The sequence below is a fragment of the Cydia amplana genome, chromosome 1 (genome assembly GCF_948474715.1).
Source record: "Cydia amplana chromosome 1, ilCydAmpl1.1, whole genome shotgun sequence".
NCBI lineage: Eukaryota > Metazoa > Arthropoda > Insecta > Lepidoptera > Tortricidae > Cydia > Cydia amplana.
Genome location: NC_086069.1, coordinates 26,554,295 through 26,569,494, shown reverse-complemented (window position 1 = coordinate 26,569,494; position 15,200 = coordinate 26,554,295). Strand labels below are relative to the sequence as shown.

General features: G+C 39.6%; 1 protein-coding gene across 2 annotated transcripts in view; it reads right to left on the bottom strand.

Moving 5' to 3' along the window:
- Positions 1-15,200, bottom strand: part of LOC134651369 (mucin-2) — a 52,314-nt gene that overhangs the window by 24,493 nt on the left and 12,621 nt on the right. Inside the window, exon 1 of one of the 2 annotated variants that reach the window (XM_063506457.1) lies at positions 14,479-14,666. The exons of the other annotated variant lie outside the window; for it this stretch is intronic. Coding sequence (XP_063362527.1) covers positions 14,479-14,490 — 12 coding nt within the window. The 5' untranslated portion in view covers positions 14,491-14,666. Of the gene's footprint in view, positions 1-14,478; positions 14,667-15,200 lie in introns of those variants that run through there. 2 annotated transcript variants of the gene reach the window in all.

The window sequence follows — 15,200 nt, the reverse complement described above, 5'->3', positions numbered from 1 at the left end:
CCTGCAGTGTACCGTTCTTTGTTGCTGCCAGTAATAGGTAAGTAACAACGTATAAAATATGAACGGAATATCAAGATTAAGTTCTGTAGGTTGGAACTGTTGGAAGGTTAGACGGCTATTCCGGCTATAATTCCGTAAGGTGTTTTTGAGGATTTTTTGGTGATATTCGGCGTGCCCCCCCTCTCTCTCGTGGACGCCCCCTAATGTATAAAAAATAGGTAGTATGTATTTTAAGATGTCTGCAGTAGGTTATGTTATGCAGCAGTCGAGGCGATATCTGTCGAGATCCTATTATTAATATACAGGATAATTGCATCTCCTTGATTCTAAATGCAGGGCGACAAGCAGATTTAAGTACATCTTCTTCTTCTTCTTCTTTTTAGCCCTTTTCAATCTTTAAGATGTAGGTCTCCTTCAATTTTTGCCATTCTGTTCTATTTTGTGCTCTTTGCGCCCATTTTGATCCAGCCGTTCTCTTGATGTCGTCATACCAACGCATTTATGGTTTTCCTGCTGGGCGTGACTCTCCCCACGGTCTCCACTCTACCAGCCTCTTACACCACGAGCCGTCTTTACGGGCCACATGTCCACTTGTCCAGCCCACTCCCACTTCAGTTTCGTCATTCGTCTGGTTACATCAGTGACTTTGCTATGTTCCCGAAGCCACTTGTTTGTTTTCCTGTCCCTAAGTACGTAATGCACACATAATGTTATGTTGGTTTGCAATGTTTGCATCTAATTTTAAATAGACAAAGCTGCACTTTGGCGCCGGCCCCTGAACCTGTCCTCAACAAAGATTCCGTTAGGCTTCAAGAAACTTGGAAGTAACACTTAGCTACGCTTGTATGCGACCTACTGTGGTCTGTCACATACATCTACCTAGAAACAAACTGCCTTTGTTACAGCGGATATCTATCTAGCTGCTACACTGTGGCTCTGTGACCTCTAGACCTCGACAATTCCCTTAGTTAAATTGTCTGTCTGAAAACACCGGCAATTAAAAAAAAAAATAAGCGCGAAGGGTTATCGTCCCTTAGAAGATTTATTTGAATTTAGCGCCTTTTTCTAGGTACTGACAAAGTTATTTGACAGACTATACCTATAATTATCGCTCTTTATATAATGCTTTCGCCGCCATTGACTTGATATGAAGTCCGAATATTTCGTGCCCCACACGCCACGACTTGATATCAAGTCGTAGTTTTGGTTAGGTTTGTATACGAGCAATTTTTGACATGGCGCTGATGACACTTTATTACTTCACTGACGTAGCGGCGAAAAGGCTAAGGATAAGGCAGCCTGGCGGTCTAGCATGAGTTGCGTTTTCGCGCGCGAGTCCATACTTGAAGTCGCGCCTGATGTATGGAGTCGCGCAAGAGAACGCAACTCATGCTAGACCGCCTGGTGTCCGCCTCTAGGCCTCTGTCTATAATTAATTATTTTTCCCTTAAGTTGTAGGTATCTTTTATCGAGGAGTGCCAATAAAGAATATTCTATCTATCTATCGAACCTAGTCCCTGCAGAGAAGAGCAGCGGGACTACTTGGACATACGAAAGCATTCTGCCCAAGCTGAAACAAAAACGCTCCGCTCGTGCTTCGCGGTTGTACGGTCAATGGCAACATTCGCATTTTAAACTTGATTACTTAAGAAATTCGAAGAATGTCACGAATAATCGCTAATCGCAAACACTCTTACACCAGCGGCACCTAGCCATCAACGTTGGGATTATACGTATACAGGTTAGACCAGTTTTACGAGTAGGTAACCAGTTTACCTGCGAGTATGGAGTGCAGTGTACCATAATACATAATAAACTTTAAAAAGAATGGGTAAATCTACTGTGTTAATATCTGGGGGCACGGTAGTGCCCCCGCCAAGTCGAGCAAAACAAAGAGGCACGGCCGTACCATCCATTTCTCGGAGCGATTCAAGCCATTTTCGACGTCCTGTAATTTTGTGCTGACTAAAGCTAGAACCCTGAATTTTTAGTGACATATAGGGCTTAACATTCTTTAGATATAATCTCAAAAACATTCAATTTGAACTTGTAGTTTAAGAATTATTGTACGTCAAAGTTCATTAATTTTGACACTGACACACTACGATCATCATAATTCTAAGGTACTTCTAGCATACCCACAAGCTTCAAATTATAAATATAAGTAGCGTTCAGCTTATCCAGCCATAGAAAACCTAAAAATATTGCAATATCAGTCACGTTTGAAAGGTTCAAGAACTGCATAAGTAAGTTTGTAGTCACATATAAATATATACTATTACAAAGTTACTGTTGGTTGCAGTTCCTACAAATAGTAGGTAAAGTAAAGGTCCGTGATGTACGATGTGAGCATGAAGATGTGTATAGTTATTATATATGTGTATAGTATGAGTATGGTATGGCTATGAGTATGGTAAGGATATGAATATGGCATATGTAAGAGTGCGGGTATGGTGTGGGAATTGTGGGATGGGTACTTGGGTATGAGTATTGTATTGTATGAGTACAAGTATGGTTTGGTATCGCCATGAGTATTGTATATTAGGTACGAGTATAGCTTTGAGAAAAGTGGTAGCTGGCGTACAAGAAGTAGTACCCGAAAAGAATTACTATGTACCTACAAAAAGAGATGAGATCCCATCAAAAACATTACATATAAAAAGATGCAAGTCTCGCAACGCAATTCTTCTACTACAAAAAAGCTTTGAGATGTAATGTGAAACCAAGTCGGTTATTTTAGTCAGTGCAATAAGATATCTTAAAATTTTACATACAATGACTTGGACTTTTTATTGTACAAAAAGACGTATTAAAAATAACAAAAAAAAAATAGTAAGAAATACAAAGGCGAACTTATCCCTTTAAGGGACATAATGCTTTACTCGTACCGTAATCGTAAACATGTATAATGTTTTTATTAGTTGACGATGATCCTTGTGTCATTATGCAGCCGTGCGATGGCCAAGTCATTATACCTACGTATTAAAAATTTAAGATATCTTATTCATACGGTTTTAACACCCCCTGATACTGACTAAAATAACCGACTTGGTTTCACATTACATCTCAAAACTTTTTTGTAGTAGATAGAAGAATTGCGTTGCGAGACTTGCATCTTTTTACATGTAATGTTTTTGATGGGATGTATAATATACATTGTGTATACCTACAAATTCATCTTAAGATCCAATATGATGGTCCTTGGATCAATAACTTTGGAACAACCCTGTTAAAATAAAAATCAATACCTATCTACTTAATTCAAAATCATCTTTGAATTGTTGGAGTTCTGAAAAGAGTAGCCGAGTAGATCCGTGATTTATGACGATCTATGACGAGAAGCGATAGTGGCCAGAGAAGACAATGCGACACGACACACGACGTTTGTCTCTAAGCGTCTGAATTAAACAGGTTTTTTACACGGTTAAATAATTATACACGCACTTCAGCAAAACTCGTATTTTATTTGGCGGTGAAAGTTTTGAACATTTATTTATAAAACGTCATATTGGTTGATACACGAGAAGATACGGCGGGCGGGGCGGGCGGGGCGGGCGGGGCGGCCGGGGTGCGGGGAGGCGTGGGAACGCGCGCGCAGACCGAGTGGCGCCACGGGCGGGTCGCGCCCACGCTGACAAGTCAGCGAGCCTACAGAAGGTCCGCAGATAGGTAACTGCTTGAAGCTGCGTCCCGGCCAAAGATGCTGTTATGGTTCTTATTTTAGCCACGAAGAAGCAGTCGTCATGCGTAATAACTCGACTTACTCGACGTCAGAGACGACGACTATAAATAAATTATGGGGGTCATAGTGGCAAACAACTATAGAGAAAGACTAAAAATCCAAATAATCCTATTAAGTACAGTGCAAAAGAGAGTAACTACTCCGAACGAAGATCGAAGAAGAAATCCGAAAACTCAAATAATATAAATTATATAAGGCACCAAGACCGAAAACTATCTGAGCAGAAGCTTTCAAAAGTTTGGAAGCGTTTAGATTACCAGTCTTCGTAACATCTGCAACAGCGACAATGGAACAGGATAACAAAACGAGTAGTTTCGGACAAAATTGCTAAATCCCAATATAATGGAGCAAAAGGTATCTTCATTACCTCATATAAGAAAGGTTTAAAAGCCAGTCATAAGTTCAGTAAAAACAAAACGGGGCTTCTGTGGCTGTCGCCGCCGCACCGCCGTGGGCGCATGCAGGCCATTAATCTCGTCCGACATATCTGTCACTGCGCAAGTGCGCCGCCCCGCCCTACCGTATTCGACCTATCACCACTATCAGCGCTGTCAACGGAGATAACACCGGCTAGGGACACAAGTCGAAAAAGTTTATGCGATTATAGGTCATAATTTTTAAGAATTAGGTAGGCAGTTAGTGAGTACAGCTGAAAAGCGACAGCGAATCGGGTCTAGTCGGAGTTAAACATTGCGTGTTTATGACGCTTCATTCATTGACGAACTTTACTTAAGCTCCAGATTCTTGTCAGCAATTACTTAAACCGTCGCAATTAATTAATTCATAATGTGTCCATACAAATATGTAGCTCGCTGTACGTTGGAAGTTATGCCGAAAATTACTTTATGCTGAAAATCAACACACTGGTGCTTGCAAAGCTTTCTTGAAAGATCAGTCCGATCCTGGATTGTATACTAGGAAGATACTCTTTTAAACTTTTCAATCAGATTTTTATTCCTGCATTGTAGAAATGAATCAATGGTCGTATTTCTTTTTTTCTCAAATTAAGGTTAATGGTCAACAAACCAGTTCTTAATGAACTGGAGAGACATAATGTCAAAGCTCATCACGCCAAATTTGGCGTCAGACGAAACCGCACAGAAAGTCGACAAGAATAAATGAATACAATTCAGTTTGGTGTCCTCTCGTCCTAGACGTGTGGGCTCACAAGGAATAAATAACACTTTCTTTAATGCTGTGCCGATGACCGCCACCCACGCGCTATTACTCATGTCACAGTTTAGAAGGATTTATAAATTTACCTAACATTAGTAAATGTGAAGTTTAAAACTTTCTAACTAGGTACAAGGGGACAGTTGATGCATTGTCATCGGTTGCCGATTGTTCGTCTCGAGGAACCAGTGTATGACGTAACCTTTAACGCAAATACTAATCGCGAATCTGGAGATCATAATATATCGGTTTAACTTTCAGCGCTGGGTGAGCTACAAGAACAGCAGACAAATCCGCGATTTGTATTGTTACTTGAGCACGTGGTAGGGCATCCAGTACCGGTCCCGGTACCAAGAATTTGATTTCCCGGTTCTGAACATGGCCGGAACCGGGATTCCCGGTTCTACCCGGTTCTCAAGGCATCTTGTGATTATTTTTAAGAAATTGTTTGTTATAGCGTACAATCTTTATGAATTACTTATTTTCATATGAACAATTTTATAAGGATTAATAAACGACTTATTTTATATAAAAAAGCACTTTTAGCGTTCCCACCTATTTTGCCTGCGCCTGGGTGTACGAGCAACACGGCCCTAGTCGATGCACTCAGCACTACGACGGCACGGGATTGACGGGATACAGGAGTTAAAAATTTAACCCGTGAACGGAATATTTTCATATAAAACCAAACCTAGAAGAAGAATATTCGAATATAATAAATAAATAATATCCTACTTGTGACTTAAAAGTTGTTTAAAGATTATAGCTTAAGTCACCCGGGTCAAAATGTATAGATAGGCACCTAATTCATCTAAATAAGTGTAATTAGGCTTTAAGGCTCCATTGGGACATATGACACAAACATACATAGATTGCTAATATCATTAGTCCTTTATGTAAGCGGCGTAAGAGTACTGAACGATGTTTCAGATAAAAACAAAGTTGAAATAGAAAACTTGGTGAATTTTTACAATTTACCACTTTACTAGGTTAGTTTGTCGGGTTATTTTTGGGTTCCCCGTTTCATAGCACCATTATTAAAATGTTATTTAATCTCCGGAGCTAAAGTACTAAGACAACTACTATTGAAATGGGAATAAATACGCATACTGATGAGAACCGGGAAGTACCGGTACCGGGTCTTCAGTACCGGTTCTTTCGACACTATAAAATTCCCGGGAATTTGAGAACCGGGAATTCCCGGGAGCATGCCCTAGTGGTGGGAATGAGCATCCACTGTAATCTGATCTGAAGTAAGAGGCACTTTAGCGCTTATTACATCTATACGGTCGCCGAGCACTTGCAAAAGGAGTGTTAGTACATATTTAGTATCCTAACAGCAATTTCCGTTCCACGTAATATCAGGACTACACCACACTAACTGGACGCCGTTATTACCAATCGTTCACAATCGACTTTTCAGAGTGAGTTTAAGTATAAAATGTTGAATATTTTTGGCAATTCGAGACAAAGTATTTTTAGGGTTCCGTACCCAAAGGGTAAAAACGGGACCCTATTACTAAGACTCCGCTGTCCGTCCGTCCGTCCGTCCATCCGTCCGTCCGTCCGTCCGTCCGTCTGTCAGCAGGCTGTATCTCACGAACCGTGATAGCTAGACAGTTGAAATTTTCACAGATGATGTATTTCTGTTGCCGCTATAACAACAAATACTAAAAACAGAATAAAATAAAGATTTAAGTGGGGCTCCCATACAACAAACGTGATTTTTGACCGAAGTTAAGCAACGTCGGGCGGGGTCAGTACTTGGATGGGTGACCGTTTTTTTGCTTGTTTTTTTTTGCTTATTTTGCTCTATTTTTTGTTGATGGTGCGGAACCCTCCGTGCGCGAGTCCAATTCGCACTTGGCCGGTTTTTTTTTACATTTCAAATATTGTTATAGATGTTCTGATATTTCGTGTAACGGAAAACTCAGCCATCGGAAATCTATGGACATTGCCCCCTGCCGCAAGTGCCCGGCGACCTTACACACTTTAGAGTTAATTAAATGGCTATAAAATCTGTTCTGAAAGCTTTTTCAATGACGATGTCGATATCGTGTTGACTAAATGTGAATATTACGTACCTATTGGCACTAGTAAGGTACGTGCAAAATAGGTAGGTATGCCCGCGACGCACTGATAATTACATTGAATTTCATAATTGATTATTTTAATTTTTTACAAGCAGAAACGTCTGCGACCGATGCTATTAAGCTTAGAATAAATTGTAAAAAATAATTGATTATTGCTGAATGGAATTATTTGGTAAATACCTAAGGCAGTGGTTCCGAACCTTTTCAGTTCGGTCACCCCTATGACTAACTAGGGAACCTGATTATACCCCTCCTCCCAATGGTAATACAAAATAAAACGTGTACGTTTGTTGTATTGTTAATTAGGTTAGCTTATTTACCCCCACGGGGGTAATTACCCCCAGGTTAGGAAACACTGACCTAAGGGGTTAATTACTTCACGCGATTAGGGAGAGAGTGGGGGTCAAGAAAATGTGACATGTTGTGATAAGGGGGAGGGGGGGGGACGGGTCACAAACTTTGTGACGTCACTTTAACTTTATCTGTAACCGAAAAATGTATTTTTTATTATCCTTTACAGTTAAGTAACCATAGTTATCGCAATCGTTTTTATTAATGCACGTACAAAAAATCAATTCGTGTGACGTAATTTATGGATGACCCCTAAGCAATTACAATTTCTTCATGAGTTTATGCAAACTAATAGGTATATGTATGTCGGAGCGAGACACCAGAAAGACGTATTGCAGCATTACAGTTCATAGTTAGACGCCTGTATAAAATCGATTAGCAATGTTTGGCGTATTGTTGAACTAAAATGACAGGTAGAAGGCTTTGGAACGTCAAGATGACGTAGTATCTTGAGTGAACGTAGGCACGAGCAGGCATTTTTGTCGTTATGTTGGTAGACTGGTCAGGCAGGTTTACCAACTTGAATTGGAGGCGGGAGCGGTTGGCTCCGCCGCTGGAACTGGCTTCCTTCTTCTTGATCGGACCGCGCTAGAGATCGGACGTTAGCCAAGCTCGTGCCTAATTCGCTACGTTCCTGAAGGCTTACACCTGAAGGATTATTCTGAAAGCTTATAGATTCTCACGTTGTTTAACCGTTTAGCTAAGTGTTTTATTCCAAGTGTTATTTTGATTTCTTATGTGCCATTAGAAGCTTACTTTTGTAAAATAAAGAAACTATGTGTTGTTTTGAAAAGATGTGTCCCGCCGAGTTTGTTGCCGGGTTAAATCTTCTCGGGTCAGAGGTGTAGGGTTGGAACCGGTTTAGTTTGACTTAAATAAAGATTTGAACGATTTCATGTGATCTTTTTATTTTTATTGAATTCCGATTCCATCGTCATCTGGACACGTGGTAAGGTAAGCTCACGTGTCTAACCTTGATTGAATGGTGAGTGTTATTCATTGTTATTTGGTGAGAATTATTGTGAAATTGTGAATTATGATTGGGGCTATCGAACAGAGTGGTCGTGACGTGACGTCATCTCTGGTATCGCCACGTTTCTTTATAATTAATTTTTGTAATCCATTTAAATCGAAGCGATCTTGAGTTATTTTGATTTGAAATCCATACGGTTAATTAAAACCAAGTATTAGCTATCACGACGTGATATTATTCATCGCTCACTTGTGAATCTACCCTCAATAATTGATTTTTCATGAAAATACAATTAATTTTTAAAATCCATTTAAATCTAAGTGATCTTAAGTTATTTTGGTATGAAATCCATATTGTTAATTAAAATCAAATATTGGCTGTCGCGACGTGATATTATTCATCGCTCACTTGTGAATCTACCCTCAATAATTGATTTGAAAATACAAATAATTTTTAAAATCCGTTGAAATCTAAGTGATCTTAAGTTATTTTGATGTGAAATCCATATTGTTAATTAAAATCAAATATTGGCTGTCGCGACGTGATATTAGTTCATCGCTCACTTGTGCATCTACCCTCAAAAAATATTTTTTTCATGAAAATACAATGCACCGTTAGAAATTGATCCTGCTGATTTGCCAATGCAAGCATTATGTAATCTTTACCCTGTAATGTTTAGTAATTAATAAAATTGCGACAAATTATTGCTCGTAATGCCGTGATAGATCACAAATCGTGTATACTATGGAAACATGAGCTACGCATATGAAAATTAATGTTACAGTGTCCTGCAGCCGGAGCCGAGCGAGCTTGCGGACGCCATTACGCCCGTGATACAGAGGCGGCTGTGCAGTATCTTCTGTGCTGGAGATTTGGAAATAAAAGGACAGGTTTCGTTCTAATTGTTTATTAGTGAATTTTATTTTGAGTGTAATGGCGAAGCATAACAGTCGAACGTAACTAATAAGCTGTCACTTTTCGTATTGGCCCATTTTACCGTGTTACTTATTTTTGGAACACGTGTTTGTTTGTTCATAGAATGAAAGAAAACTCACTCATTGAAGTTTAAATTTTATTCTGAGATTTTTGAAGTCCCGTATACATTGGAAACATGTTTTTTTGTGTCTGCCACCTTGCATTTCATAAACCTTTTGAGTTTAGCCTGCATACATGATAAACCTGATACCGTGCAAATGATGATTTCAGTAACAGCCAGCTATGTTGAACCACATCGTGTCTCTCGCAATCTGCCCCAGCAACGGCAACGGCAAGCGGAAAGGATCAGCCTCCGTGCTTGGGTTGGACCTCACCACCACCACCTTTGACTTGGTCGCGTGCATCATACTTTATTAAGCTGGTGAGCAGTTCCCATTTCGTTGGGATTATTTTGAGATGTTTTACTTCTGCATAGAAGTCTTGAGCGAGTTTCTGTTGTTAAAGCTAAAGAAGAAAGCTATCTTTAGTGATTTTGATCAGTAATGTTCAGTTTCAGTTGATTAGTTGACGCTGATAGTACCAATGGTTCTGAGTAACATGATTTAAAGACCTGTTTTTATTTTCTTTTTTTGGAATTCACTGTTAACATTGTTTTGCTTTCGACGGACTGAAAGCTTGTACTTTCGTAGGACTGAAATTACGCCCGATGGACTGGGCACTACTGTTTTGCTTTCGATGGACTGAAGGCACGCCCGATGGACTGGGCAATACTGTTTTGCTTTCGATGGACTGAAAGTATGCCCGATGGACTGGGTATTGTTTAGTGACCGCATCAGAAGTGCCGGAGCATGTAAGAGGTGCACGTGGTCTGCTTTTTATGTGCAGAATGCTCTTTGCGAGGAGTAGCACTTACGCAGCTGAGATGGTTACTTCTGACGAGGGTCTGGTATCTGCCGAAGGACTGGCAATGCACCGAAGGACTGGTGTTGTTTTGTTAAAAATGAATTCCCGTTTATGTACTGTGTTCATATGAGTAAAATTGGAACTATCAATTCAGAATGTTATTTATTTTAAGATGTCTTACAGAAATTTAGATCACATATGACCAATTTTTTTTTATGCCAGATAATTTCCTCGTAAATTGATATTGACGACAATAGTAGTGATACTGTCGAGCAATGAATTAGAGCTGTTGTGATTTGTGTTTTTGATGTTTGGGATTGTTCTGTTTTCACATAAATTTGAGAGTATCCGCCAGATGGAGGCGATGATTATTGGAGTGTATCCGTTAGATAGCGGCGATGATTACCGACGAGTATTTTTATTTAGTCGTTGCTCGATGGACTATTTTTGACTAGAGAATTGAGGATTGTTAAAGTAATTTTGAACAATTATTTTTTCTGGTTTGATTGATAACAAAGTTTGATTTTAATAGTAATTTGAGTGAGACCCAAATTGTGGGTCAGGAATGACCGAACGATGAGATACTGTGCTGTATATTTTGTTACAGAATCAAATGCATACATCCACACACGAGGACGTGTGTAGCGCAGGACGGCCGTGTCGGAGCGAGACACCAGAAAGACGTATTGCAGCATTACAGTTCATAGTTAGACGCCTGTATAAAATCGATTAGCAATGTTTGGCGTATTGTTGAACTAAAATGACAGGTAGAAGGCTTTGGAACGTCAAGATGACGTAGTATCTTGAGTGAACGTAGGCACGAGCAGGCATTTTTGTCGTTATGTTGGTAGACTGGTCAGGCAGGTTTACCAACTTGAATTGGAGGCGGGAGCGGTTGGCTCCGCCGCTGGAACTGGCTTCCTTCTTCTTGATCGGACCGCGCTAGAGATCGGACGTTAGCCAAGCTCGTGCCTAATTCGCTACGTTCCTGAAGGCTTACACCTGAAGGATTATTCTGAAAGCTTATAGATTCTCACGTTGTTTAACCGTTTAGCTAAGTGTTTTATTCCAAGTGTTATTTTGATTTCTTATGTGCCATTAGAAGCTTACTTTTGTAAAATAAAGAAACTATGTGTTGTTTTGAAAAGATGTGTCCCGCCGAGTTTGTTGCCGGGTTAAATCTTCTCGGGTCAGAGGTGTAGGGTTGGAACCGGTTTAGTTTGACTTAAATAAAGATTTGAACGATTTCATGTGATCTTTTTATTTTTATTGAATTCCGATTCCATCGTAAGATCGTTTAGTTATTTTTATTATTTAGTACTCAAATAATAGTAGGCACTAGTATGGTTAATGAGTCCGAATGTTTATTTCATGCGTAGGTAGCATACCTACTATTTTGGCTGTGAAGTAATACATCTAGGTACCACCCCCACGCGCCCACCGCCATCGGGACCATCCGTCGCCGACATGTATATATTTATTCAAAGGTTATTTCAAATGGGAAACAGTGTCTATAGTGTCTGACATAACATAAGTAATAGTCTTTGGAATTGCACACGGAATAAAAAAAGAGTGCCGTTCGATATTTTCATTTTTAACGAATTTTCATAGAAATAATAACATAAGCCGCTTGAAACCGAAGAGGCTTGTAAAGGCATTTAACAACGTGTGAATTAGCTTCGGCAAACAAAAGTGCATAAACACCCATAAGTCGTTATTTAATCAAATAAAAAAATTCAGAAGCGATTTTCAGAATTTTCTCGGATCAGGTCGGTAGTGAAAGTCTGTTGCCATTTTCATTTGAGTTGCTTTTAGTAGTAATTGAATGTCACTGTACCTTCGCCGGTTAACATTACATTTGGGACTATGTAACTGTCAACTCTTAAGGTCATAAAATAAATAAATAAGGAGGCCAATTCCAAAATACATTTTGATAGACTCGGACCAAGCTCATTGACGTATAATATCTAAGGACGGGCTAATGGGGCACTAAACATCGTACTAGTTCAGCGGTGCTACCCACGAATTCCAGCCAATCGTGCAGTCTAACGCGACTAGTTGCGACCAATAGCGCGCGTAAATCGCGTAATGCGAACTCTTCAACCAATCGCGCGCGTGATGCGAAATCATCAACCAATCGCGTTGTAGCGATTTCACACCGCTATACTGGCCCCTGTCATGCCTTATTATTATTGTCCGTAAACCCAGTCCCTAGCTAGATATCTATGTCAATGACCAAGCTAAGTTTTCATGCCAATCTCTACGTCAAGTATAGGGGTTATAAGTTTTGAGTGTGTCATAACCGCTACTAGGTGATAGATTAAGTTATTTCTGTCTGTGTATGTTGTAAATCGCTTTCTGTTTTTGTTCCACTAACACTTAGTTTTTAATCTTAATTGTTACTAACCAATATGGGCCATTGTTGTCTTTTAAATAAATAAATTGAATTGAATTGTATGAGCTTACTGCCAGGTTTATGCAAAGTTGAGGGGGAGTTGAAGTTGAGGGTGAGAGTTTATCTACAGTTTGTCAAAGGACTGTCTCATTTCAAACATAGACAGAGATATTCAATAATCATACTATTTTTGTCTTACACTAGTACTAGCACCCAAAAGAAAAGGAGGAGTATAGTTTTTTTGTTCTTATTTACTGACAAATTGGTTTGACCAACTATAAATGATATGTGTGTCTCGGGCGTCAAATATATGTACGAACAACTACCTAAGAGCGAAACGCGCGCGAATGATAACGAAAGGACATCATCTAGATATCAAAATACGTTCGAATTGGCCTCAATTCCCGTCCTTTTAGCTTTAGGCACTGATATTTTGACTGATAAGTGATAACGCTTTGGACAGCTCGGACGTTAATTTGGCCTGGGGTAAAATTGTGGTTAATTTTCATATCGTTAATTTAGAGCAGCGGTCGGCAACCTTTTAGCAGCCAAGGGCCACATAGTAGCTAACGTAGGTGACGCGGGCCGCACACTGTTAATTTTTATGACTTTGTCAGACATTGTCGTTTGTCAATATTACATACAAAATAGCCAGGGAGGCTCGCGGGCCGCAAGTGACAGGTTCACGGGCCGCATGCTGCCCGTGGGCCGCGGGTTGGCGACCGCTGATTTAGAGACTAACTTTTTCAAACTTTTATACTTTGGATTGACATTGACTGTACCTAAACGTTGCGAATTGCGACAATCTCTCTACTTGGTTCTTTCAGGGATCGGTTTTAGGTTGGTACGGGATATTTTATAAAAGAGTATAGGTAGTTTTAATTTCAGAAAGTATCGGAAAAACATGAGTGGTGGCTTGTCTTGAGTGGTTGACGACTGGCTAGATACTTTTCATAGTTTCAACGGTGCATTCCAGTTTTGATAAAAACAGTGATATAAATAAAAATACATGTGTATACCTATGGAAGATTACGATTTCCTGTACTTACATAATACTTGATATCACTACATAGTATAAAACAAAGTTGCTTCCCGCTCTCTGTCTGTCTGTATGTATGCTTAGATCTTTAAAACTACGCAATGGATGTTGATGCGGTTTTTTTAATAGATAGAGTGATTCAAGAGGAAGGTTTATGTATAATTTGTTAACCCGTGCGAAGCCGGGGCGGGTCGCTAGTTAAATATAAAAAGGTATCCTATTTCTTTGCAACCAAGTGTACTAGGTAACTTCCGGATATTGTTCGTCATTCGTCGCGGAGATAACTTCCGGTGGTCGGTAGATGAGCTTTTTGTGTCTAATCAAGTTTATGTGGATTTTTTCTGATTATCTTATGGTGTTAATTAATGAAATGGAAAGTTGGTCCGGATGTCACACGTGTAAGTGTTACTGAAATTAAAGTCTATTGCTTAATACTGATAAAAATACTAGGTAAATATATTTCAATTAAATTTACCATCAAAACGATTTAAAAAGTTGAAAACAATGTTTTGTATTTGAAACTAATACATAGATAGGTACAAGGTAGAGTAAATACTTAAGTAATTTTGTCTGTATTTTAGGTTTTCATAATTTGATCGAGGTCCCTACTTTGTTACTATCCCGAAGGGCATCCAATACTTTTCTTCCAGTTCTATGCGGGAAAGCCCAGTTAAATTGTCATTAATGAAAAAAACTTTACAATTATAGATATTGAACATTACCAACAAATAAAAGGGTAATAAAATATAATAGCCGGGAAAGTTAGTTATCCGCACGCGTTTATGTCTTTTATACACGCTAAAGCACTTCACCACAATAAAAAAAAAACTAATTAAATTAAACAGATACATAAAACGAATGTGCCGAACTCACCGAACGCGTCATGATTCATTTATCACTTCACTACGGTGGGAACAGTGCGCACGGGCATGGGGTGCGCGCGCTTCGCGACGTCTGCGGCGCGTCTGCGTCTGCGCAGGTCGCCATAGCGCACGCGCCCGCCGGCGACGTATTTACGATGCCACCGAACCTGCTGGTCGAGGTCCCTCTGACATCTATTTAAGGGTCATACAAAGTATACCTGCACACTCATCATCTTCCTCGCGTTTTCGGCGTTTTGCCACAGCTCATGGGAGACTGGACCGCTGGCTCCGCTTGACAACTACAATCCCAAGAATTGGCATAGACACTAGTTTTTACGAAAGCGACTACCATCTGACCTTCCAACCCAAAGGGGAAACTAGGCCTTATTGGGATTAGTCCAGTTTCCTCACGATGTTTTCCTAGGGTTTATTTTTTGGGATTGCGCTGTCTTGTCCTGGGATTGCGCAAAGTCGGGTTACATACCTATTATACAGGGTGGAAAGATAAGTCGGGCCCTGGAGGGAAACTACCTTAAATCCTTAAGCTGGCTCATTTCACTTAAAGGAGACATTCCTTTATTTTTAAAATAAAACAAAACTGCATTCAAAGTATTTTTCTTTTTTTCTTCAATTTGGCTTGTCTAAAAAAATCTTGAGTACTAAATATTAGATTTTATGGATATTTTGTACGACAGACGAGTGTAAGACCTAATGTTTCTTGGAGAAATGTTA